This window comes from Tauraco erythrolophus, chromosome 4 (genome assembly GCF_009769465.1).
Source record: "Tauraco erythrolophus isolate bTauEry1 chromosome 4, bTauEry1.pri, whole genome shotgun sequence".
NCBI classification, from domain to species: Eukaryota; Metazoa; Chordata; class Aves; order Musophagiformes; family Musophagidae; genus Tauraco; species Tauraco erythrolophus.
Genome location: NC_141468.1, coordinates 55,918,518 through 55,945,703, shown reverse-complemented (window position 1 = coordinate 55,945,703; position 27,186 = coordinate 55,918,518). Strand labels below are relative to the sequence as shown.

Here is a 27,186-nt window from a genome sequence, read left to right as displayed (position 1 = left end):
TCCCTGATTCTAGAAGGAATGCATAAATGCCTTAATATTGCATCTAAATTTTCCATCTGATTGCTTTACTTCTCTTTGCTTTCCTCCTTTCTAAGAGGAACTTCCCTCATACAGGTGTGCCTGCAGATGCATTATGAGTTTTCATTTCACCATTAATAGGCATTTTCTTCCACTCATTTCTCCATTTTCCTCTGTGTATTGTTTCAGTTATTTGATACCTTCTTTGCAAGCTTGCAGAAGACAAATTTTTAAATTATTTTTGTTTTTAATAAGGCACATTACACACAACTTACTGCTCACTAGCCACTCTAACACTCAGAGTACCAGCAGAAGTTGTCAGCCTCAGGCTCCTTACCAGCTAAAAATAAAACCAGCAGGGAAGCAGCCTGAAAAGGAGTACTATATAACTCAACAGTACATATAGTTCCTCCTCCTCTTTAGCATGTAGCCACCTATGAACTTCAGTCAAAAGAAACAGCTGCCAATTAAGAATTCATAATAAATAATAAAAGGTGTCATTCTGAAAAGAAGAAAAGTGGTCACGAGAAACAAAGCAGTATGCAGAAAACAGAAGCCATGTCCTGTTAGAGAGAAAATATACACTCATTCCTAACGCTGTCATTGTATCAAGGATCGTTCCATGGTTCTAGCCTCTCTGATAGAAAAGAATTAGAAATGCCATTTTAAGTCCTCGGAACACCTTTCTGTACAATCTATTATGCCAGACTGTCTTTGTGTTCAGAATATTTGTTAACTGGACAAAGGTAATTTCAGACTGAATATAACGTATACTACTACAACAGTGAGACCCACTTGATTGTGATAACAGCACTCCAATAGAAGGCAGATGTATGAGCTATTTAAAATTAAATTGAACAAAAACCTGAGGAATTTACTGTATGTAACAGAAGGAGGATAGCCTGGCAAATGATGGTGTAAGATCTGTTACCTGAGTAATTAATATATGTCAGAACGTTTTCTCTCTAAAACACCAAACTATTTACAAAGTACAGCCTTAGATAAGGCACTGCCATTGGTCAGCTAGTGTATTAAGCTACGTATGTATGAAGCTACAGCTGTTCATTTGTGACTGACTAAGAATGAATAACATATAGTTTTAGGAGTCAATTAAAATTTTCTCTTAGGAGTGCTATTTATTACTATTGCTGCCTGACCATAATCTTTCTTAGACTCCACTTGCATACAGCGCAAGGTTGTAAGGTCCAGGTTGTAAGTTAACCTGGACACAGAGACAAATTTAATGTTCTTATCTAGAATTAAAAAGTCAGACCCATATCATGAAAACATTATTTCATTCCAGATGAAACAATGACACTGTAAATTGCTTAAGAGAAAACTCCTGTCATACAACATATTTATAAAAGTCTGCAGCCTCTAAGGCTCTGGGTGCTATTAACTCCTCTTAACTCCTCTTAACTTCAGTGAAGTTCATAATACTAAATGCCTCCTTGAACTAATCTGCCAAGCATGTTATCTCTAGGTCATGGATGCTGTTATTGTCTAAAGAGCAGAATATGATAGACAAAACTAATCTCATATGACTGTACTGAAAGCTAAACTCCTCAGAGAATCATCAACCAAACAATGCTCACTAACCAGCTCCATTTTAGAAAACCTCTGGGGTCTACCTGAAAAGGGATCTTTTTCTCAATCAGAAGCCTGCATATGTTCCTTGTACACTATTTAGTATTAAAGCACATGCCATATCTAGCAACATATAGATGTAGAATGTGTAGCAGCTCAAAATGAACATAGTTACTGTGCGTGTTCAAGATACATTTTTCAAAAACTGTGATGCATGAGGTTTTTTGTCAATCTTTTAACAAACTGTAATCATGATTATATATCTTTAGCAACATTTAACTCTTCTGTAGTAGTAATTTCTGTACTTCAAAGAAAAAACATAGAAGCTGAAAAAATAGGACAAACAAGTGAACAGAGGAACTGAAATAAACAAAGCATATGGTTATGAATCACTGTAAATTCTTAATTAATCTATGTTGACAAAGATTATGGTGACTAAATAGTATGGGCGCATGAAACTCATGGCAATAGACCTGCATAGCAACTCACAATAAATAAGCTAAATTTTCAACTTCTACGAAAATTAAGCCTAGATCTGCAAGGTAATGGAAGCACACTAATGGTTTGCAGGCAGAACTGTTTGTCTCACACAAATAAACTCTGCCTCACAGCATCCAAACAGCTGCATACAGGGTGCATCATGCTCTTTCCCGGACAGCAACGCTGGAAGATTATTGAAACGCTTCATATAGATGCTACAAAACTGACTTCATGGGCAGCCTTAATTCGCCCTACTCAGGAAAGAAATTTGGAGTTTAATTTTCACTATGAAGAATGACTGAACATGGCCAGCACAAATGTACTCCCCTGTTATAAGAAAAGATACTTCTAAAATAGCTCTGGCAATTAACATAACAACGAATGAACTCGTGATGTCAATTAAAATTTGATGGCTCCCGGGAGATTCTGGCTTTCTTTTAAAAAGTTTCATTTTGTTAACCAGTTAACATATGTTGTAAAATCTCCTTCAGATAAAAACTTTTTGTTTGCATTCTGTCAGCAAGACTTGTTCTATGCCCTGGATTGTGCGTTTGTTCAAAATCAACATTAGTGTCAATTACTGAGTTCCACAGGGGATGCTTGTAGCCTCTAGAGCATTGCCATTAGCTCAGGGATAATCAAAATTAAACATATATGTATGGAGCAGTATTAAAAAAACAATAGCCCAAAGCTCTCTTTGCATTAACATTTTGGATACCACTACATGTTTTATGGTGGGGTTTTTTAATGATTAAACTTACAATTTTATTTCCCACTTTCAGCTGTCTCAATTGTTATTATTCCCTATAATCTATAACTGACAAAACCATACCAATGTAGACAAAACAATCGACAGCTCTGACGATCGATAGATTGACCTCCATCCATGCAAGCATGATCTGATGCTATTAATACCGGCTTCACAACATCATGGCACATCACACAAGAAATGGAACTCAAAGAAGGTGTCAAGCCAAATCTGTTACCTGGCTGATGACTTTTTGCTTTTCCACCAGTGACTGCTGAAATACTAGATCCAGAAGACGAGGCTTCCATTTTTATTGACCTTCTGACTTGTGGGAGCAAAGGATGCCCGACCACGGGCGGACGCTGTGACACTGAGTAGCTTGCTGCAATTCTCCTCTGGCAGATTTGCACACGCTTTTCAGCCCCATGAATAGATAAACTTATACCTGACAGGAATAAGAATTAGTGCTGTTAGATACAGGAGACCAGCATGGAATAACTAAAAACTAAAATACAAAAATTGCCACAGTTTAAAATGGAGCTGTAACAGCCTTCTTGAAGGGGAAAAAAAAAAAAAAGAAAACTACAAAAACATGAATTTGCTATGAAAATTAAAAATGTGAACATCTTTGCTGCTGTGCAGCAGACATCAGAGTCACTAATAGATATTTAAATTAATACACAGTCATGGTTTACTGCATTACTGGCCTGCAGGAGGAATTATCTTCCATTCCTTCAAAAAAAACACAGAGCTCACACAGGATGATATTAATGAGGTAACCACCACAAAGTTTATTAAATGACAGTTTTCTGATGGATGGGCTAGAACTTGGCAATAATGGATTCTTTTCTTCTGAGCGTTCACAAGTATTAGGAAGTCTCATCATATGGAAAAGATGCTATACTTCAGGTAGCAACTAGCTTTTAGGGGAAAAATAAAGGTCTGTTCTGCAGAAAATAGTAAGGCTACAAGCAACAACAACATGACTTTACGTTTGAAAAACAATTCCACTTTTACCAGTCCTGTGAAACGTTGCCTATAACATTAGAAATCGTTTTTCACATCAAACATTCTCAAATCTATCACATAGCCAATTTTTAAATAGAAATTGTGATGAAAAAAAGGCTTTACTTTTCCAAAGACAAAAGCAAATTTGAAATTTTCTATCTATCTACTGTACAATCTTAGAAAGAAATACTATTTTGCAGTAAAAAATGCTGATTCTGACTTCCTTTTGTTCACACTGATGCAATTGCTCCAACTTCATTTAAATTACTCTCGGCACTCTCTGGTGCAAATCTTTAGACAATCCCTTTCAGGCAACATAGCTGAATGATAATTCTATGCTACTGTTTTACACTTAATTTAATTGTGACTCTTACTACTTTTAGCAGCAGCCACTCTTTGTTTTAAAAAAATAAAGGAAAAACCCTAACCGGCTATAAACGGGTGAACTGAGAAGCAGATGGAAAAGCAGACTCTAAAAACTGGAAATGTGGATACCGTAATCACATTGTAATCTGTGGTCACTCAAAAACAGACATCATTGATTAGACTGCTCATTTTTGTGAAAAGAGTCCTGAACTGAAATGTCCAAGAATGCCTTAATGACTCTAGTCTTCCAGTTCCACTAAAAGTCTACGCATGTGAGCCTTCAGGCTCATGGAAGAGTTTTGACTCTGAAGTCTTAATACACTTTGATCCATAATGTACTACCAAGAGGAAGAGAGCTGCCACTTCTGTAGGCAAATGGTGAAAACAGTAGGGTTGCACACGTGAGGAAAGCCTGGGCAAATTGTTCTCCTTTAAGATGGCTTTGCTTGTTCAGAATTGAAACTGCACACTTACTACCTGACTTTTCTGCACTTCACCAGAGCTGATCTCCTGCAGGAAGGGTGAACAGATGAGGACTCTCCTGCATTAAATGCTCACATACCTCCCGGTTACATGGCTAATGTAACTGCCAGCTGTTTCTAAAGACTGTTGAAATCACATCTTCTTTAACACAGACAGCAAATCCCAGTCACCCTATTCAGCTGGTTCATCTTGGGAAAGGCAGCGCAGTGAGCAGAATGACAATGAGCATGCCTGGACAACACATTCCTTTGACTGTGTTGATAGCCATATAACTTAGCCATAAGGGGCTTCAACCAGAGAGAAGCTAAGGCCCAGCTGTAAAATGAGCTCTTTATTTTTTATGCAGTCACTAGAACCTTGTGTTGCTCAAAATACCATGCAGTTATCCCTAAGGTATTAAAAAATTAGCCACAACTGTTTCCTTTTGGCATCACCACTGGTTGTCATATCATTTAAAACAACCATCTCTCTGAAGCTTTACAATGGAGTCAGTAAGTTATTCTACCAACGCTGAACATGAACCTGGCATAGGCACATACTTAATAGCTGGATCTCAGTAAGACTGTGCTTTCATTTAGTTATTAAATGAGTGATCTATTTTAGGAACTGGTTCCAAACATAAACTGACTGCTGAATTTCTCTGAGGTTCAAGTAAATTACTTCTTCGCATTCTGAAAACAGTCTATAAACTGTTGTGCAGCTGTGACTCAGCTTCCTAAACTATTTGTGCAGCACATTTTTTCAGACATCAAAATAAAGGATACTGCATCCAGTTCATTATTCCTAAAGACTGAAAAATTTGCAGACTGATCACATTCAAAATTATGTTCAATCAACAATTTGACTCTGGTTATATGTAACCTTTTTTTTTCTTCCACTGAAGCGTAGCGCTACAAAATGATAACACCAAACTGTATGTGGAAGAATGTGCTAGCATTACTGGAAATATTACAGATTGTTCTTTGGATCTATTTAAAACTTCAGAGTAGGCATGTCACCGATATATTCAATATATTTGGGAGTTCTTCACTCCACTCTCCTTGCCAGGGCAGATATCTTCTTCACATAAGACATTCTCTTGACTAGGAGAGTGAATTTCCATTATTTCCATAAGAACCGTGTACAGGAAATAGACACAAGCATCCTTGTTTAATTACCATTTCAGATTTTTCCAAAGAGAGATCAGATCTTGCTTTTCTATGTACGATTCTTTTGTTAAACTAAAAGCCAATGTCTGCAAAAATGTAGACAGTGATATTGCAGTAAACTGCAGTATTACCTTGTTTTCATGTGGGCGAAAGTCCTTTTAAAAGAGATACTGGCAGTTGAAAATACATCCCCAGATAACATGCAGAAAAACAGAGACAAAGGGAGGGGGAATCAGAAGTAGAAAAGCTATTGGGAACAGTGCGTGTAGCTTATGAGATGAAATCCTGATGAACTGCTGGCACTAAGCAGACTTTAAACTCCTCCTGTTCTTCCTGCAAATAACCCATGCTGCTGGTGAATCCTGGGGTTTGTGGGTCAGAGATGTGAGAAAACAGTGCAGAGATCTCTGAAGAATAGAGGTTAAAGTTGGCATCAATTACTTTTTGCAGCATGACAATACCCACAGAAGACATCTAGAAAGAAAGAACAGTACACTGCAGACTGGGTCTTCAATTAACTATGTTTGGTGGCGTTTTTCTCCTGCCTTCAGGCTTGGCCATATAGTTGCTGACACCAAAATCCCAGTGCTGTTTCATGCCTGGCTACATGGCTGCTGACTGTGCCTGTCCCTGCAGCATGGTCATTTCTAAGTGAGCTTGGCAGCCTTGGTTGCTGGGTATGAGCAACCTGGCATGCTCAGACAGGCAATATGGCTGCTACAAAACCCACAAGTTTCTCCTGCCTCTTAATGTAATGGATCACAAGCACCATTTAAACCCAAGGCTGCAGTGCAGAGGCAAGTGAAAAGCCTAAATGAAGGTCAGTAGCCACTGGTCACTTTGCAGAACTTGCTTCTGGACAGGGTTCAGTCACCTACCCCTGGCTGGCTGCAGACCAAGTATTTAAGACTGAGAAGTAGAAATTCAGTGTTTTGAAGCTGGATGCAATGCGAGCCTTCAAGCATTATGTGTATCACTCAGCTCTTTTCCTTTCCTGAATGCTGCAAAATTCCTTCCCTGTATTTTCAAATCTTCATGTCTTTTTCTTCCTTACCTAAATTTCTGTCTTTTTTCCTCATACAAGCTGCTCTTCTTGCTGTCCTTTTGTTCTCCTCCGATGCCTCTGTTAGAACTTGCAGGTTCATGTAAGAGAAACACCTTCACTCCCTTTCTACCAAACCCTCTCAGCTGTTCAGTTCACCAGCAGGGAAGAGCAGCCTCTATCCTGCTTCTGGCTAAATTTTATTGCTCCCGGCTATGTCTTTTTATTATAAATTTTTCCAAAGCAGCATTTCTTTTACATTTGAGCATATTTTGCCTGTTATAAAGTGCTATTTTGCTTATAACACTAAAGAATTTATAATGCTCTAGTTAAAACCTGCATATGAGAACATTAAAAGTGGACTACTAAAGTACTTCCAAGTCAGGAAGCAATAAAATCAAGCATAAAGAAGGAAAAGGAGGGAGAAATTACTAAAAGTAGAAAGCACTACAGTGTGCCTGCATGCAAAGTTTTATGTTACTGAGATATTTGTTGTGTTGACTCATCAAATGCTACAGTGATGAAGGACCACATCCTGCGCTGCTCAGAAGCCACCCTGCCAAGGTATCTGATAGGGCATTTGCTTTGGTCATGTCTTAGCCCTGGCTATCAGGTGCTGTGCACTGCACACCTCTGCATGGAGCAACACCTGCACCCAGTGGACCTCAAGCAGCATGCCTGCCCTATCCTACTGAGCGTAGTACAGTGGCTCTGGTACTGGTGGAGTTGGCTCTAGCGCCAGAACTGACATCAGCAAGGCACCGTATCCAGATTATACTGTTCCAGGACTGAGACACCTCTATATCTGGGGAGGCACACTCCTGTAGTGACTGTCAGATTGGGGTCTGTTCCATCCTGTACCACTTTATAGGTTCCTTCCTGATGTGTCTTTCTCTAGTCAAAGATAATATGAGCATAAGCAATAATAATGCAATGTAGAGTTACAAAGCTGTATAAATGATCCATTAGCTAACCATGCTCTATTAGCCTCGAGTGCCCTGACCCACTTTGTAGACCCTCTCTGGGATAACAAACTGGTGCTGGCAGATGCAGTAAATTCTTTTGGTTTGATATTATCAGTGTCAGTGTTCATGCCAGAGACAGATTACTCCAGCTATTTCTTCTCTTTATGTGGGTCTTTTATTCTGTTTTAGTCCTATGCAGATGCCTTAGGAGCAGAGTGAGGTAGATCCTTTCTTCAAGTACCTTTTCAGAGTAGAGTAAGTGCAGGGGAGCACAGTTCAAGAAGTGAGGAAGAAAATGTCAGTTGCAGTGTCATGTAGGGCAACAAGAAGTGAAGCAACTCTGGAAAGTCTGAGGTCAGGTCATCAAGGCACAGACAAGCAAGGTCATAAGGAAGCATGGGCAGAGAGCAGAAAACGAGGCTTTAAGGTGTAGTATATAAAAGGGCAAATTATGTATTTAGATCCTTTCAATTTTTACATCTAGGAAAGAAGAAAGTGAGCTAATTTGTCCACCTTACTAAACACCCTTTCCTCATCCTGTGCAAATTGCCACATTTCCCATTAATGTCAATGATACTCTGCTTTTTCACATTTTGAAGCTAGCCTTGATAAGGGGGAGCTCAGAAAGGGCAAGTAACATAAAAGGTTTCTCATGTAAAACCAGTTTCATCTGAGACTCAGCAGAGACAGCTATGCTTGGTGCCATGATGGATTCTTCAGCTTACTCTGAATCCTAGGTGGAAATGTACGAGCATGAGAGAAAAATTCACCTGCTGCTCTCTGTACACGTGCCTGAAAGCACAGTCTAAAGGCAGTTCCCTTTTTTCCCCACCTTATGCCCTACTTAGATAACAAACACATTCAGAAAAGCATGACTATCTTTCTCTACACCTTGGGGAAAAATTTTACAACAATATTTGGATTCTCACATGAGATTAAAACATTTTTCAGAAGTTTAAATATCACCTTTCTAACACAGCATCAAGTCCCTTGCCATTGGTAATGCAAATGATTCATCACATTGCATCTAAGCCCAGTGTTGAAACACTTTGGACTACCTCACATGTGAAAAAAACCCACAACTGCAAACCTTCAAATGAGCAAACAGAAGAGCTACTAGTTACAGAACTTCCCTGGAACTGGACTGGCTGGAGAAAAAAACACTTAATAACACCGTGTATCTTGACAAGTTACATGAGTTCAGTTTTCTGAGACTTTGTATGGTCTTCCTGCCCTCCCACCCCCCTCACGTATTGGAGAGCTGACAAGATTTTCAAGACCCATAGTAGTTTCAGAAACTATTCCTTAAAGGTTACTTTTTTCCTCATTTTCTATGAATAAATTTGTCCAGCTGGCTTGAGTTTACATAAATTTTTAGCATACATTAATTTTCCATGGAAAGAAATCACAGAGCTTAAATATACAGCCTGTGAAGGAACAGCTCTTTTTCTTTGCCTAAAACATGTAATCTCCAAAGTTTTGTATTGGAAGAGATCACAAATAATCACTTCTCTTTACTGCTCTGTTCCACTCATGATACTACAGTGCCCTATCATATCCTCTCTCTGTTGTTCTTGTTCCTAAGCTTAGGAGATCTGGTTTACACTGTTGCTCCTCACCAAAAAGCTGTTGTATACCTCTGATCATCCCTGGTCACTCCTTCTCTGTTCCTTTCCTTTTTCAAGAAATGAAGGCCTGAAATGCACATTAAGAAATTTTCAAGAAGTAGGCTTCTTGTTCAAGGTTTATGCCTTCAACAAGAGTTTACACAGTGGCACAATGGTGTTCCTGGTTTTGTTCTTTCCCTTGTAATTTCACTCGCCCCAGGATACTTATGGATGGGCTCTGCTTCCCTTTCGCATTTGCCAGCTCTTCAGGTGGATTTCTAGTGAATCAGGGATCTCCTCCCTCCTAACACCTGCTCCAGGTCCCTATGTCAGTCAAAGGCTGCAGGAAACAATATTGCATTATTTCTCTCATTTGTATGTTGCATTTTTTTCCACTTCAGTTGCTTTCTAGGTCTCATGTTTATCACTTCTGTACAAGCATCACTGTACAATCCTTTTGTATCAGCAAAACAAATCTTCACAAAGGTGTATTACTCGTCACTGCATTTTTTTTTCCAATTACCCTTCTTCAATGGGAGGAGGGTAGCATCATCCCATGCCTGCCAGTCACTGGTGGTGTTAGGATCTACTTTTTCAACTGTGATCAATGGCGTGTCTGAACTAGAACCAGGACTCCACGAAGAAGAGCTTAAATACACACTGTGTTCATGCAACTTTCTCTGCACCAATTTAGAAATGAACAGTTAAAAGAGCCACATGCTCCAGGGGGACATAGGTTTACACTTGCAAATGTGCTTTAGGCCAGAATAGCTTATTCTCTCCTACAAAAGTGGCTACCTTACCTGCGCTATAACTGTGTCCAGAGCCAGTGTCTGCCAAAGTCCTAATGAATGACAAGATTGTGCTTACCTTAGGCCCACCATCAAAGGGTTGCTTTCCTAGCCCCAAAGGTATTTTATTAAATTACAGCAAGCTAACATTCAACAGTGACTATCTAGCATGACTGAAAAACTAGTTTTTCAGTGTTCTGAAAACAAAAAAACTAGTGTTCAGAGATGCAGGGTAACAACCTGAAGTCATGAAAATGTCTTGGAGAGAGTCATAATAGTCCCACCTTAATGGTCTATGTGACAGTCTGAAAAACCACTTGTCTTCCTCAGGCATGACTGAAGAGAAAAGCTTAGCTAAGTGAATATAAAGCTCATTTCAGTTGCTGTTGACTTGTTGATGATTATCATGGGCACATTGCAAGACTACGGTGCCAAACGCAAGGTGCTGCCTATGCAAGTCTTTTGCACCTGGGTGAATAAATGAAACTTTTTTCCCAAGACATCTAATTTGATTCATTTATAAGTCTTGAGTTTCTACTTCTATCTAGCAATTCGTTATTTAGTTCCTCTCTACAAAAAAACCCCACAATGTATAGTGTATATATGCTGCCATTTTTCCCAGGCTACTGAGATAAATGCCTAACAATTGCATGTAAAATATGCCCCTCCAGTTCACCCAGCAAGCTGCAATCAGTGGTGTTGTCACCATCCCAGCTAACTGAAATCTTGCTGGGGTTGTTTACATTTTTGTTGTTGTGTTTATTACTTTGCTCTTTTTGTTTGTTTTAGTATCTACTTTGATTTACTTTATTGTTACAACTGGACTTTTAATAATATTACAACCATTCTGAAGAGTAATTTGGAAAAAAAGAAATAAAATTTAAAAAGGTTCCTTTGCTTGCCCCGGTATGGAAATAGCAGTGAGAAAGAATACCTTCTCCTGAAGTCTGATAAACACAACAGACATCAAAAACTGAGGCTGATAAAATTTTCTCAGTAGAATGTTTCTCTATCAAAAATCGGTCAATTTGCTAGGAAAAAAAATTGTCCTAAAGTCAAGAGTCACTGTCAAAAATTTTGTTCAGGAAATAAATCTGACCTTGTCTGGATTGCAATATCCTGGCTTTTTATTTTGTAATAACACAACACTTTGAAAACTGTAATTTAACATATCAAATAGAACACAAATTATCAATTAGAATACCAGTTGCCTCTGAGCAAGCCAAAAAATAATTATCGTTTCAATTGCTGAAACACCATCTGTAACACCAATCATCAAATAATGTTACTATAATACACAAATAGTAGCAAATAATTCAAAACAAAAATTAAAACCAGAAAGCAAAACTCATCAAAATAATAAAACCAAATAGAGTGAAACCAAGAAGTCCAACAAAGATGAAATATTTCAACTGGCCAGAAGCAAATTCTGATATAAATATTTTAAGCATTGTGCTGAAAAGTGACTTCAGAAAGTGCTCAAAAGAGATTTAAAGGTGAAAAAATTGCAAGAATATAAGAATTTCTGTGGATTGGATGTTCTGGCTTTTGACTCACCATCTCTATAAGCAAGTGGAATAGTCTTGCACTAGAATGAATGTAGGTTCATACAGAAACCAATAGATTCATGTTAGTTACTGTCACAGTAAATAACATCATGTCAGCACTTCTTTCTTTGAGACAATATCTATTTTTAAAAAAAATTGGAAGATTGGATCTGTCCTCTTAGAGTGGCACTTACTGATTTAGAAACTGCGCACTAACTGTTGTCTTATTCATTTTACTATATATGCGTAGCATTTACTTGCCAGAAATAGACTCAGAACACTGAGTGATTTAAAACTTACTTGTGTTAAGCACGGCGTTCAAAATTTTCTTTCTTAACAACCAGCTATTACTCTGATTTGCGAAATCAAGGACGTTCTAACTAAGCCTGTCTGCAGTGATTTTGAACGTTTTGCCCATATGCATACAACAAAGGTAACGGCATACACAGCAGTGATATGTAGCACAAACATCACGGCAAACCTCAATGCCCTGTGAAACAAAGCACAAATTCAAGACCCAGGTGCTTTTCACTGGCTGAAGAAGGAAGTGAAGCACTAGCCATGCAGATATATATTGAGTGTAGGTAGATTTAAAAGCAGAGAATTCTTTTTTTTTTTTCTCTAACATCTTAATGTGCTGCCTGAATGTCAACTACCACATTTCAAATACCACAAGTCTTGTTTTATCTCATTTAATCGGTTATTCTCTATAATGCAAAACAGTGCAATCAATTTGAGACATCATCTGTGAAACAGGAGAAAAATGAGGAGACTTCACAGATGGGAAAAAAAGATAGCTCAGGATAAGTCTGAACGCGTCTGCCTCCACGGCGCAGACAGTGACAGTTTTCAGCACAGCAACTAAGCTTAATTTAACTTTGTCTTTTTGCGTCCTGTTTCAGGGGACCAGTTCACCATCCATGCTCTTTCGTGGCTCCAGCACCAGGCCAGCCCCAGCCCTGCTCCCCAGGGAACCTGCAAGCAGCAGGTCAAGTGTGCGCTACTGCCTTCGCCCACCCTGTGCCCCAGCTAGGGGGCCTTTTACAGGCTTAGTGTTAAAATGGTCTCTGCCTGCAGACAGTTTTGTTAACTATCAATTGACTTTAATTTTCATGACAATTTCAATTAGACCCTATACAGCCAATGTCTTCAGGGGTAGGGCCTAAGACAAGAAAAGTTCGTTTCTTCTCCCTCCTCCCTCAATGGGAAAAATAATCTTATATCCCACATTGCAGCAAGGCGTATGACTTGAATAAAATACTTTTAAAGTAATGCATCTGGTTAGACGTATATCTGCATAAACAGGTCACATGTTGGGTCAAGTCCAATGCCTACGAGGACTTTTTCCCTTCAAAATGACTGTCCATTGTGGACATAGAGGTTATTCCTACAGCCTGGGACCAACGGACACGTCCCAGGCCCCAGCACCTCATGTGTTCAGGGTCTGACACTGAAGCACAGCTAGAGGGAGGCCCAGAAGCCTCCAACCCCTCCTGGGGAAGGGGCTCCCACACAGGCTGGAAGGACATGCTGTGGTACACTTTAGCAGAGCCTGGACAAGCATTGTTCTGCAAGGAAGAAGCACCAGCCTTCACAGCCACGCGCACTGAAACACCTAAGCCTGACTTCAGTCTGTTCCATGGAAAAGACATGTTAACGAGCGCCAGTTGTATCACAAACTTTGAGGTATGTGTGCTATTTGTTCTTCTTTTGTGCATCGTTAATTTCCAGCATGCTCTCTCTTGGTAAGTAATACTTTTGCTTGTGATAAAGCCTATGGTGCCAAGCTTTCTAAACGGTCATAAAGTGAGGGTGATCCCCAGAGGGGATGGCAGCTATAGTGTGCATCAGATGCCAGTGAAAATCTATGTTCATCTGCCATCTCATCTTTCTGGCAAGACTCCAGGCAATTAACAATAACAAGATGCTATTGAAAAGACTATGTAAACCTGCCATGTTCATACATGCGTTCCTCACAGGGATTCAACTGATTGCTCTCAACTTATGCGGATCTGGAAGCACAGGTCTGGCTTATTTCACTTCTGAGCTAGACTGTATTGCTGATGGAAGACCAATAAACTCTGAAAGACAACAGTAATCACATAACGATTGTCTGAATTTCGCAGATTAGCACATAGAGGAAGAAGTGCTCTACTGATCAATAATATTTTAATTTCTTGAGGTCTTTATAAAAGAATCAGAAGGAATGGTAGGAGGCTACAAAAATGCAGTAACTACATTGTAGGATGTGATGTCTATAACATACAGATTTGTTTGTGTAGAAACCAGTCCATGCTCTAACTCATTTACTGAATAACAGCCTTGTGCAAGGGCAAGGCCCACTGTTCTTTCATGTGTAAATAATTATCTGGTACGTTAGCAATTCAGAAAAACATATAAAGTATGCAAGACAAACTTTAAGCCATGTTTTATGCACTACATAAAACACTGGACGTTAGTTGGATGTTCCTAAAGGTTAAGAGAAGACATAGAAGAAAGACAAATTTTCTGAATCTGCCTAAACCAGCATGAATATAGAACGTATAAAAAGAAACATGTGCCTAAATTTAGCTCCTGTGACTGATGTGTTCTCAGTGAAAGGACTCTCACAAATACTCTTTCATAAAACTTTTCATTTCTTCACTAATACCTCTGACACTCAATGTCCCATTACTGTTCATTCATTTTCAAAACCATGAATAGAAAGTAAAAAAAAAATATTAAAAAAATTACAATGCATACATAATAAATATTTGCAATATTTGTTACAAGTTACATTTGTTAAGTATTGAAAATATATTGAAAGTAATATTTGTTATGAACATTCCAGTCTCAGAATCCTGTTCTGAATATCACAGGATTTTTGAGTATTCAAAACAACCATATAGTAAAGGAAGAAAGACTGTTTCTGTTCACAGATATCACTTTGCCCAGAGTCAAGAACATGCATTTCAACAGATGTGTAGAATGTAATCTTCATGAACAATTTCTAAACCAAAATTTCATCACCAAAACTGCCTATACAACGCTGAAACTTTTTAGTGATTCTGAGAAGAGCTTAATACGTCATTAACCGGAACTGTCTTTGAGCAATACACAGCATCTGAACACAGATAGTTGTGTACTCTGCTCCTATGATGGTACATGATCCACAAAAAGAAAACTCAAATACAGGAAGCAGTAGTGTATTGAGAAACCAAGAGAATAATCAAGTCCATTATTAAGGTATTTAAACCTAAAAATACTGATGTGCAGCCTAGTCAATGAATAAAAGACTCGAACAAAAATAATCAAAGCCTTCCAAATGCAAAATCCTTTTTTGTTTAAAAAAACCCAAAACCAACCAAAAAATAACAACATAAAAGCAATCAAAGAACCTACCTACCTCACTGCTTCCCTGGGTGAATGCCTGGTTAAGCATAACTACATAAAGCTGTCTTACATACTCCCTGAAAGAAAGAGCAATGTGTACCTCTTCATATTAGATCTAAGCCCCCAAATCAAAATGGCATCGAAAATCAGGGGTTCCATTAGACTCATCTCTTCCTTCTAATCCTTTAGGAACACAAGCCTAAATCCTGAAAAGGCTGGGTTTAGAAATAAAATTCTTGTTAAATTTCTATGAGGAGTTAACCACCAACCAGAAACATTTTTCTTCATTTACAAAGCAATAGGAGCCTTCTTACAAAAGGCTATCAATGGATCACAGCAGTCATAATTACAATTGCACGAACAGCAATCTGGAAATAGATTTCCAAAGCTGATTTTAAAGCCTCAATCAATAAAGCATATTATGTGCCTAGGAGTGAAAGAAGTAGATGAGTTAGAATTGGAGTGGATGAAGGTTTGTGAGAAAATGAACATTAGAAAAGAATATAATTTGTTAGAGAGTATTTCCTCTCAATTCCTCAATAACGTTCATGACGTTTTCAGTTTCCTTATATGACATCTCTCCTTGTTGAAAATTGGGCATGATCTTCATTTTATGGCTACTGACAATACCTCCTTCAGTGATCATGCCACACAAGGAAATGATTGGTACACTTCCTCCCTTTTTCATAAACTGTGGAGTTTTGGGTTTGCTCCTGCCTTTGCAATCATCAAACTTATTCCTCTCTTAATGCATTTTCCAGTTACAGGTCTCCACCCGGACTTGTGAACTGCATCATTGACAATATTGAGCCTTTCTGTATTTTTCTTCTTAGCTTTTCCAGTTAACAATCCGTTTTATAGGTAAATACATCAGAAATTAGTCCAAATACAAAGATGATTCATAAAACTCCATAAGTTCTAAAAATTGCTGTCCAAATGTGCTCAAGATATTTGGTGCTGTTATCAGTTCCATAACTGCTTTTTCCTTGGAATTTAATGGTATATGTAAAAATGTTTAATATATTATCTTCAATTAAAAAAAAAAATCTCAAAACAGTTACTTTAATCCAATCTATGTGAATATACACAATTTAGATTTCAGTGATTATTCTCCGTGACACTAAATTCACAATTCAGTGAATACAAAGACCACAAATGTTCTTAACTACTACAAAGTGATAATTCCCTGACTGCTTTCTTTCTGATTTATACAAGTGCAACAGACTATAAATGTATGAAACAAAGTTCTCCCTTCTCTTACTGCACTATACCGTGGCTCATCTCTTCTTAATTTTAAAACCACAACTGTTAGTTATGATGTATAAAGTCTACTGTTCACCCTTTCTATAGAAATAAACATGGACTGTCTGTAAAAACATGACAATAAAGTGCACCTTTGACAGGTGCAAATCCCAAATCTAACTTTCTCAGTAAAAAGACTATGTACTAGGTTTTTCTATGTGCTGATGGATGGTATGAGAGATATTTTGACCTAGCTATAATCCCATCTATCAGAAGCGTTGGGGAAGGAAAACATCTGACAACCTGTATAAGGTCAGTTCTTCAGCCAATTTTTCAGAAACTTGATCATGGTAATTCACAACAGTCACTTCTTTTTTTTGAAAGATTTTTATTCAACTTGCAATCACTCGGCATGACCCACTATCAGGTTTCTTGCAGACACAACACCATGCCTCAGTGGTATTTTGTATATGTATTGCTTGCTGAGCTGCTCACTGACCAAACAACTTGTCAAGCTTTCAGCTGATTTTGGAATTTAAAATAAAGTTCTTGACAAGATCCTGCACACACAAGAAAAAACAGCCTTTCAGATCACACTGATCCCATCCTCCACTACAAAAGCACAAAATGCAATCTTTTACTTACCCACATTTCACATGAAATAAAAATACCATTGCATGATGGCAGAGACATCTCAAAAGAACACACACTTCAGATAACCGTGTGCCAGTTTTGGCTGAGATAGAGTTAACTTTCTTTATAGTAGCTAGTATGGTGTTATGTTTTGGATTTGTGCTGAAAACAGCGTTGATAACGCAGGGACATTTTTGTTACTGCCCAGCAGTGCTTACACAGAGTCAAGGCCTTTTCTGCTGCTCGCACCACCCCACCAGTGAGTAGGTTGGGGGTGCACAAGAAGCTGAGAAGGGACACAGCTGGCCCCAACTGACCAAAGGGATATTCCATACCATATGACACCATGCTCAGCACATAAAGCTGGGGGAAGAAGGAAGTGAATAACAGAGTGATGCCATTTGTCTTCCCAAGAAGCCACTATGTGTGACGGAACCTTGCTTTCCTGGAGACGGCTGAACACCTGCCTGCCCATGGGCAGTACTGAATAAATTCCTGTTTTGCTTTGCTTGCCCACATAGCTGTTGCTTTACCTATTAAACCGTCTTTATCTCAACCCATGAGCTTTCTTTTACCCTTCTGATTCTCTTCCTCATCCACCAGGGCAGGTGCTGCGCTGTGTGTGCTTAGTTGCTGGCTGAGGTTAAACCACGACAACTGTTACTAACTTTACTGATAACTTCAGTCTAAAAGTTAAACTTTTCTAAAGATGTTACATAACATGAATAATTCAGTAATCGAGCTTATTTTTAGCTGCATTTACTTTTAGTTGAACTACTGAGGTATTGAACTCAAGGCTGTCACCTTTAAAAGACTCGTTACATTAATAAATTAAATCTTAAAAAGATCTTCCCAAAACTTTCCCGTTTAGAGGTGTTTTATAATCTGTTTCTTCCAGATATGCCCTGCACAGAGAAATACCTCTGACAGCATCACCCAGTCCAGAACCAGGTTGCCTTCTCCAAGCTGGAGACAAGACCAGGGAAATACAAATGAACTGTGGCCACACAGCTAAATAAAACTATTCGGGAAGTGCCTGGCCGAAGCCCACCGTGCCTGCTCCGGACCTCAGCACTGCAGCTCAGCCAGCCGCCCGTGGGCAGTTCGGACCTCACAATTACAATCACAGATGGCACAAACGCAGAAAAGGAAAGTCCTCTACTGACCTGTTCTCCTGCTCCCTCATGCAGTACAGGAACACTCCCCCACATGCCAATACACTTTTGAATCATTATATTGAATCTCAGTAGGGCTGACTGGATTTTTTTTTAGCAGAATGTTTTCCATGGTAATTTTGCAATTTGATGAAAAGCAGCTGTCTCCTGCCAGTCCATCAGCCTCCCTACCACCCTCTGAAATCTTCGCTGAGACTGAAGCTTTCTGTAAGATCCGTGTCCCAGTCTCACACTTCCTCTGGACATAGAAAGTCTTGTTCTAAAATGTTCTTATTTTGGTGATTTCAGAATGTGACATCAGAGTCCTCATTTCAAGGAAAAGAAATTCCATGTTCCTTATATCTAATACACACAGATAATAGGATATTAAATAATTCAGCTGAGTACTGAGAAAAATCAGAGGAACACAGGTATGAGTACTAAAGTTACATTTCAGTGAACTGCAGTGTGTGAGGTATTTGCTTCTTTTAATGCATGAACGACTTAGTTTTATCCCTCTCTACTCTGTTACATTTCTTTTTTGATTTAAAAAAAATATTTCCCTATAGGATTCTGAATATGCATGAAAAGGCAGCCCAGAACTAGGACAAGGAAAAATAACATTTTAAGTATGAGAGAAACATTGGCAAATTGTTAACTAGAAATTCACCTAGATGATATCTAGTGATATCACAAGTATTACTGTAAGGCTCTGTCTAGTTCTCCAAGTCTATTTTAAGCCAGCATTATGATTAGTTAGCATGCAGCACTCTTTAAAAAAAAACATCATCAGGATCATATAACTTTTCCTTTCTGTATATAAAATTCCCTCTAACTGATTCTTGTAAAATCTCATATTTTCTGGGAACATTGTTAGAAGCTGTAAAAACTCACCTTTCTCTTAGACGAGCATGCTTCTTAAAGGCAACTTTCTATGTTTGGAAATTCACTGTAAAGGTTGCCATGGTGATTAATTTTAAAAGTGAAATTCTCCCCTTTTAAAGTTTTTTCTTTAAAGAAGAAATGCTCCATACTAGGGCCCAGTCCTCAGCAAGGCAAATGGGAATGAAAATCCCATCTTAATCTTGAAGATTCAAGGATATAGCCTGTGTGCAACAAACTTCAGTAACAGAGATATTTTCAGAAAAATATTGGAAATATCTATTTTTACCTAAAAATGGAAAAAATAATTGAGGGACAAAAGCAACAGTGGTCAGACTGCAGCCAGTAGGTCAGGTTATACTAGTGGAAGGAAGGAGGAAAGGTAAGGAGGGAATGGCAGTGGTAGCTGGAGCTCAGTAGAAAAAAACAACAAAGTCAGCTGAAATAGTGTCATTGCATGGCAAGAAAGAGGAGAGAACTGCATCTCCAAAGAAAGAGTCTTGAAGCCAAAGGTCATTAATGAACAGCTCTTTATCCAAGGCATCTGCAGTTTTCTTTTCATGGCTCAAGATTCAATTTCACACGATGTCTCCATCTATTGACTTCTCTGCACAACGCTGTGCAGGGCTACATTAAACCTTAGCTTTCCACACAACTGTGTTAGCTGCCAGGTCACAGACAAATGCAAAACTCTGTTTCTGTAGTGAGAGATGGAAAAGTACCATTTCTTCTTGAAAAAACATACAATGTCCTACATTACATCATGCAACTTGTCACTGCCTAAGCTGTCACTGCAGAAATAATAGCAAGTGTTGTGCCAGTTCAATACCCAGGCAATTTATGACTTCCTTATTCACATAAAGATCACAGTACTGTGAGACAGCTGCATTATTCATTATGTGTTTAATATTTTATCTCTGTAGACAGAAGTATCTCCACAAGCACAATTAAAATGTCTGACGTAGACAGAGTTGGTTTTAACACAATCAATCAAATTTGTTTCAGAGACCTGCTTGACCTTAAAGCTCTATGGTTTAAACAAAGAGAAGGAAAAACATTCTGAGACTCTTGTGGTGCAGTGCCTGGGTGTCACCCGTTTTACCTCAAATGACTACTCAGGAGAGGCTCTTTACTTGATCTACTACCGCATCAGTCATGGTAATTGTAATATATCCTGAGTTCTATAAAATTATTTCAAAGTTAAACAGATTAGATCATGAGGACAATGAAATAAATCACCTATTTAAGAATGGCAGAACAAATGAATAGTTACCACTGCTGCTCTGTCATTACCATAAAGTTTAATAAATCCATAAGCTTTGCATTTACACGTTATGACTTTGAGGAGACATACTGGTATCTGCATGGCATCAGAGTAACAGATATGAAGGCAATGAAAGTTGGGTAGGAAACAATCATCATCTCATTCCCCAGCCCCTAGAGCAGCAATGCTGCTCCTAAATGACCGGTCCCCATGCTTTTTTTGCCTCCTTATAGGGAAGGATCACACCTATCAGCAAGTCCCAGCTCCTTAAAGAAAGTCCAATTTGGTTTCAGTGTAACAAGAAGTTCCATAGAACTGTATTTTGCAGCACGTAGAGTTAAAGCAATGAAAAATCCATTTGCTGAGCAAGGAGAAAACTGGAGTCCAACATGTAAACAGTTCTGAAAAGTTATGCTATGAAGACAGGCTGAGAGAGTTGGGGCTGTTCAGCCTGGAGAAGACAAGGCTCCGGGGTGATCTTATAGCAGCTTTCCAGTACCTAAAGGGGGCCTACAGGAAAGCTGGAGAGGGACTTTTTACAAGGGCGTGTAGTGATAGGACAAGGGGCAATGTATTTAAACTGAAGGAGGGGAGATTTAGATTAGATATAAGGAAGAAATTTTTTTCATTGAAGGTGGTGAGGCAGCAGAACAGGTCGCCCAGAGAAGTTGTGGATGCCCCATCCCTGGAAGTGTTCAAGGCCAGGTTGGATGAGGCTTTGGGCAACCTGGTGTAGTGGAGGGTTTCCCTGCCCATGGCAGGGGGGTTGGAACTAGATGATCTTTAAGGTCCTTTCCAACCCTAACCATTCTATGATTCTAAGTTACTTGTCTGAAAAAGTACATTGCTCCGTTTTCAAGATTGTATTTGTTCCAGCAAGCCCCAGAAGAGCTTTCCAGAGAGATCATCAGCAACCCCATGCTGCTACCATTGTATGCTTTTAAACTCCAGAAAAGCACAATACCCTTGTTGGGTTCAGAATTTGTGGAACTGAGAAAGAAACACCAGAAGAGAGATAAAGGACTCTGACCACTACTCAGCTTTGCTACTTGTCACCAAAGACGAACTTCTGTGTTCTTGATTTACCTTCATTTAAAGATACGAATGTTCATACCACATTTGAAAAGCACCATTTGTCACTGGAAGAGACTGAGGTGAGATGGTATGGGGCATTACACATTGCTAATATTTCTCTGTAACCATTTTCAGTGGTTTGAAAACCCACTCAGCCCTTGCCTGCTACTTCCAAATACAGAGGTCAAACTCCATCTCTGGAGTTTGCTGGAGGTCTCTATGCAGCACCTTTTAGCTCAGAACAAAGTTGAGGATCAGCAGAGTTAACTTGCTCCATGACGTTTCTCTGAAAGCTGAGTGTAATGTTGCGTTCATGAGTAAGCTAAGCTAACTAAGAAGAGTAGTGAAGCATCATTCACATGTTTTGTACTTCTTTTGTTTCCTTTTGTCTCTCTCTGTTTCCTTTCCTTCAACTCACATTTTCCTCAGGCTACAACTTGCTTTTCATTTACACTGCTTCAGCAAATTGCAGAACAGTTTCTTCCTGAGTGTGAATTGCTTTGGAAACACCACTGCTTAGAAGGAATATAAGCAAGGTGGGAACTAGTCCAAATACCGGTCAATAAAAAACCAGTAAAGCCTGTTACAGCCACTTTGAAAGACAACAATGTGTCTGCAACAGGCACCAGATAACGCACAAATTGAAAATTCTCAACTTGCAAAGCACTTTGAAGTGCTTTGGTGGTCCAGCAACTGCACTAGCTGGCAGTGAAGGACAATGAAAGAGAGAGAGAGACCAGACCTTACCTGTTGGCCTGGGACTCCCACAAGCCTTGGAGCTGACACTAAAAACAGCCAGGAGAAATAATGGAACCTTTTTTACAGTCCCTCACACAGCACTGTGAACCTGTTGCACATGGAAAGAATAAGACCAGTGTTGACCTGTTTAAGCTTTGGCATGCAATAGAATAAGTACGTTAGAAATGAACATTCTGTGTAATTATCCTCTATTTTTAATTTGCAGTAGGTTTTAAAAATAATATTGCCCAGAAAGCTTTAATTTAGAACTTAATCTAACTGGCAGTGTTGTCTTTAAACAGGCAAAGGCACATAGAGGGAATACTGGAGGACTGTAAAAGCAGTTAAGTATCTGGTATCCATCTGCTTTTGAAATTAGATGAAAACCGAGTGTTGGCCTTTTGGTCCTTCACTAGGGTGGTGTCAGCATTCAGAACCAGCAAGCAATACTTGAGCATACCATGAAGGATGCTTGCTGGCAAGGAGAGCACAACTGGCTAATTCTCGATACTGTGAAAGAGCCAGATATCATAAAAGTTGCCTGGAGTTGGAAGTGTGCTTTTCAGCTAAGACAAGGCTAAATGAATCAAATAAACCAAAAGAAAATGGCGTGGTTTTAGCTGTACCTTCTCCTTTAGCACCCTTGCTCAAACTGGTGATGTTTCCTCGTGACTTCATGAGTATGTGACAACCAACTCCTTGAAAAAAAAACCACCACAGTTCAAGGGATCCTAGCACATAAGTGAGGGGAGAATGGCACGTGGGGGAGGTGGTTAAGGAACCAGCCAGAGAGATCCCTGGGCCACCACAGGCAGACATACACCAGCTCAAAATTGTGCTATGATCTCCCTTCCCTCTTGAAACATACCTGGTATGGTATACCAGGAGCTTGCCCATCTGGAAATGAAGGTGAGAAGCAAATGAAAACACAACTGCTGAGTACAGTGTCCAAAACACTTGAACACATGGTAAAAGTTCTGGACAAGTTTTAGTCTTGCACAGAATGGGAATAAAAAGAGACACTGGATTATTTTAGCCTCCTCTCAGAAAGGGGGAAAAACTCAGTATGAGGAATAAATATTTTCATTATAAACTTGGAAGTTCCAAGCTATCTTGGAAACATAAATGAATCATTTAGGATAAAACTTTTGTGGATGTTTCCATCTTACAATGCGGCACTGCAGAGACACCGATCTAAATATGAAGAAATGCTTCCCAATAGGAAAGCCAGCTGAGCCACCCTGGGATTGAATCAAAATGATGAGTGCTAGTAGCACAGAATAAGGAGATTAGGCTTAAACTAACAGAACCCAGAAATGAGAAAAGAGGAATAAGTTTACCTGCAAAAGGAGAAGAAAAATATAGCTTTTTCTCTTCCCTCAGTGCCTTTCCCATTAACATTGGGCAGTGTGACTGGTCAATCTTTTCTTTTCCACTCTAGACCATGGTCGTATCTACCCCATCATTTCCAGATGCGAAAGCGCTGTTGTGTGAATGTAGCGAATGACTCAGTATTCTGCACTACCAGAACAAGCTGCCAGCAATTCAGCTGCTAAATTTGCAACTTTGCTATTAGATCCATATGACCAATTCAGTTCCAGCTGGATGGGGGAGCAACTGCAATGTAATCTCCTGCAGCACTGCTAAGTGGCACCATTAGACTGAAGAATTGTGGCCAAGTGCTATTAATATACCATAGAAGCAATCTGTGACTGCTATACAAACGTGTGGCCTCTAGGATATCCAGAGAGCAGAGATTGCCATTCAGAGTCTGTGGAAGTAGACATGAGGGACATCCTCCACATTGCATGACAGAAATGCAGGGTAAGCCAAGGTCTGAGGGTAGTTTTGGGAGATGACGGCAACATGGTGTCCCCAAGGTGCTGGATGCTTAGAGCTCAAGCAATAAATAAATCCTCTGTTTTCCTTCTATGTAGCCCAAGCTTCCTGAAGAACTTGATTGTGTTAACCACAGGGGAGTCATTGAAAAAGTAACTGGCCTGACTGTAAGGCAATCACTCCCACCAAAACAGTCAGCAGCCTAATTTCAGGGAGGAAGCCGTATGGCAGAAAGCCTTCACAGGCCTAAAACCATGTAGTAAAGCACTGAATATAAATTCCTAGTTAGTAGGAATAATTTCTATTTAGTACCTGTCAAGGATAGAAAAACCCATTTAACCCAAGGCAAAATTACCACTTCCTGCGGCATTGAGATGTCCCATCATAATGGAGAAGGTGATGAGGTTCCTCAGTTTGTTTGACAAAAAGGCCTTAACTACTGTTGAGTTTGATCTGTTGCAAACACCAGCCAGGGCCTAGAGGTGAAGTGTAAACTGAACCAAGTGTCAAAGCTTCAGCAAGGACGCTCTTGTAGGAGAAACAGAGCTGAGGTAGAAACATCAGGAACATGATATGAAGTTATATCCAACTTTTACCAGGTATTTGGAGCAGAACACCAAGGAGGGGTGGAGCTGTCTATTCATCAAACATCAAATATTTGAGGACATCTGAGAGACTGCAGCTGAGTCATCCAGGAAATGCTCAGATTGAGGAGACAAAAGGACTTGGGTAACTAACAGTTATACCTTCATATCCTTCATACAGCTTAGCAGACACTGAGGATACTCAAGGCACCTAGCACGTGTCAGCAAACAGCGGGGATGGTCTAAGACCTGGGACCAGACATTTGTCTGGGTAAGTAAAGAAATAAGCAAAGCAGTAATCCTAGCATATTACTTCATGATTAATATTAATGAAGAGCTCCCCCACGAACTAGCCAGAACTGCACTGCTGTGCCAGACAGACCAATCACAGCAGCCTTAGCACAGTGCCAGTAGCTCAAAATACATGATACCGGTCCTGACAATGCACAAGGCATTTTACAGAGACTCAAACCACCTTGGTCACTGTTGCTAGAAGAAAAACCAAAAAGTGCGTACTTTCTACATTGTCACACCAATAGTTCTTTGGAAGAGAAGATAAAGGCTTCAGTCTCTTACAATAATTTAATATGTCTCGCTGAATGGGAGATTCTCTGGGAGAATGGTGAAAACTAAGAGTTGTTACGGGCTCAAAAAACATTCACACTGCATGACTAGGCAGATTGCAAGAGGCAAAACATACCTCCTGCACCCTCCTCCTGCCAGATGAGAGATGAGGGTTCCCCTCAAGACTGGATTTTGTCTGAGGAGATTTCCACATGGTCCTAGCAGAATTAAGGAACGACATCGTGAGATGAACAGTGCTTCACATGAAAGGACAGGGGAAAGCCAAGTAGTATATCAGGTTACCAGTCCTGGGTCATGACGCATGCCTGTGTCATACAGTGCAAGTTGAGGAAGAGAGCAGAAGGGAGATTCAGCAATCTGGGAGAAAATGGAGAAAGTCTCCTCGCTGTGCACTGTGTGTAATCACTGCAGATGACTGCTCCAAATTCTGAGACCTGGGCAATGCAAAGACCTCATGATCCTGTGGCTGGCATTATTATATGTAAACAGAAGGCAGATGCAGTATTATCCAACATACTAGGTTCAAAAGACAAGCCAAAATACAACACACCTAAATAAAGCAGTTCAACTCCAAACAGAAATCTATGCACACATCGTCTTCACCTGGATATTCAGCAATAAAAAGAGCTTAGTGGCAAAGGCAAGGCAAATAGGAAGGAATCAACACCTTTTAATGCTGGACCACTCCACTGCAAACTCCCAGGACCTGCACAGCAGCCCAGTGCTGGCCGGAAAAGTAAGGCTGTTTGCAGGCAGGGAGGGTGAAGTGCTGAGCTGCAAAGCACATGTCACGGGAACAGCCACGAGAGTACCGGTTGGGCAGATGAACTGTTACAAGAGGTAACAGTTCATCTACGTCAGGTAAACTTAGAGCCAGCCTTCAGTTTGTCTGACACTGGCAATTCAACCCCACAGCAGCCCAGCGGGAAGCTGCCCAGTGCCACGCCACCTGGCAGAGAAACTCTAAGATGACAGAAGAAATTTTGCTATCATCTCTTGTGAAGACAAACTAGAAGTAGGAGATTATTGAGAGCTCATGTAGAGGAATTTGAAGCTTAGCAGACAGTCTGGGCTGCTAGGCAAAACACTAGCAACCTCTGGCCTCAACAAAAGAGCAAACATTTGCAAAAAAAATGTCCTGCAATGACAAAAATGGAAATAGAAACCTGCAGTAACCTGCATAACACTTGGAGGGAGGAATAGATCTTATGGAGGAAGCAGGTTGAGGACTGATTTGTGTACACGTCTCCATGGCTAGCTCTGTAGCTATACTTCCAACACCTCTGCAAATAGCTAATTCAGATGCATGCTGTTACATGACTCACAAAACATAGTGGTTTTCTTTTTCTTGCTGGGAAAGATTAAAACATTATTTCTACCTACTCAATACAAGGAATACTGAAGTTATTTAAAAAAAAAAGTAAGCTTAAGTTTTCCAAAACAGGGATTTTTTTTTTCCCTTCACTGTTCCACTTCTGTAACTAGATATTCTTAGTTCTGTCTAGTATGAATTTTTCCTCCCCAGGTTTTTGATAAAATAAACATTTTCCTTCCCTGCTTTTATGTTTGCTAATGCATTATCAAATACAATAGAAAGCATGTAATCTGCTTTAGTCATGTATCTAGCAGTTCTGGAGCTATGGTGATTTTATACTAAATACAACTTGCAATGTATTATGTCAAAGAGAGTAAGAATAATCTTTCTTGTATTTAATATCAAAATAATTATTAATAATACTATACAACATTGCAGGGAAGTTAAGAACAGGTGTAGATCCCAGTCACCAGTTTCTCTTCACCAGGCTTACCTGGAACCAGAAGAAACAGAAAACATACTGCAAAACTACTTAGGAAACAACAAGAGAAGCAATAACAATGAAGGTGAACATCTGATAATGTATCTCACTAACATATCTCCCTAATGAAAGTCAACCACCTTCCAAGCTAAGAGGGGGAGATCCCCTCCCCATAAATAAAGGGAAACCTCAAACAAAACCGAAATCCCTGGCAATTTTTGTAAACTTATGGT

At 39.5% G+C, this 27,186-nt stretch overlaps 1 protein-coding gene across 2 annotated transcripts in view; it reads right to left on the bottom strand.

The window, feature by feature from the left end:
• The window catches only part of ANO4 (anoctamin 4), a 230,554-nt gene that overhangs the window by 132,900 nt on the left and 70,468 nt on the right, over positions 1-27,186 (bottom strand). For both annotated transcript variants that reach the window (XM_086610056.1, XM_086610057.1), the window contains one exon: positions 3,072-3,278. In XM_086610056.1, coding sequence (XP_086466182.1) covers positions 3,072-3,278 — 207 coding nt within the window. The remainder of the gene's footprint in view (positions 1-3,071; positions 3,279-27,186) is intronic.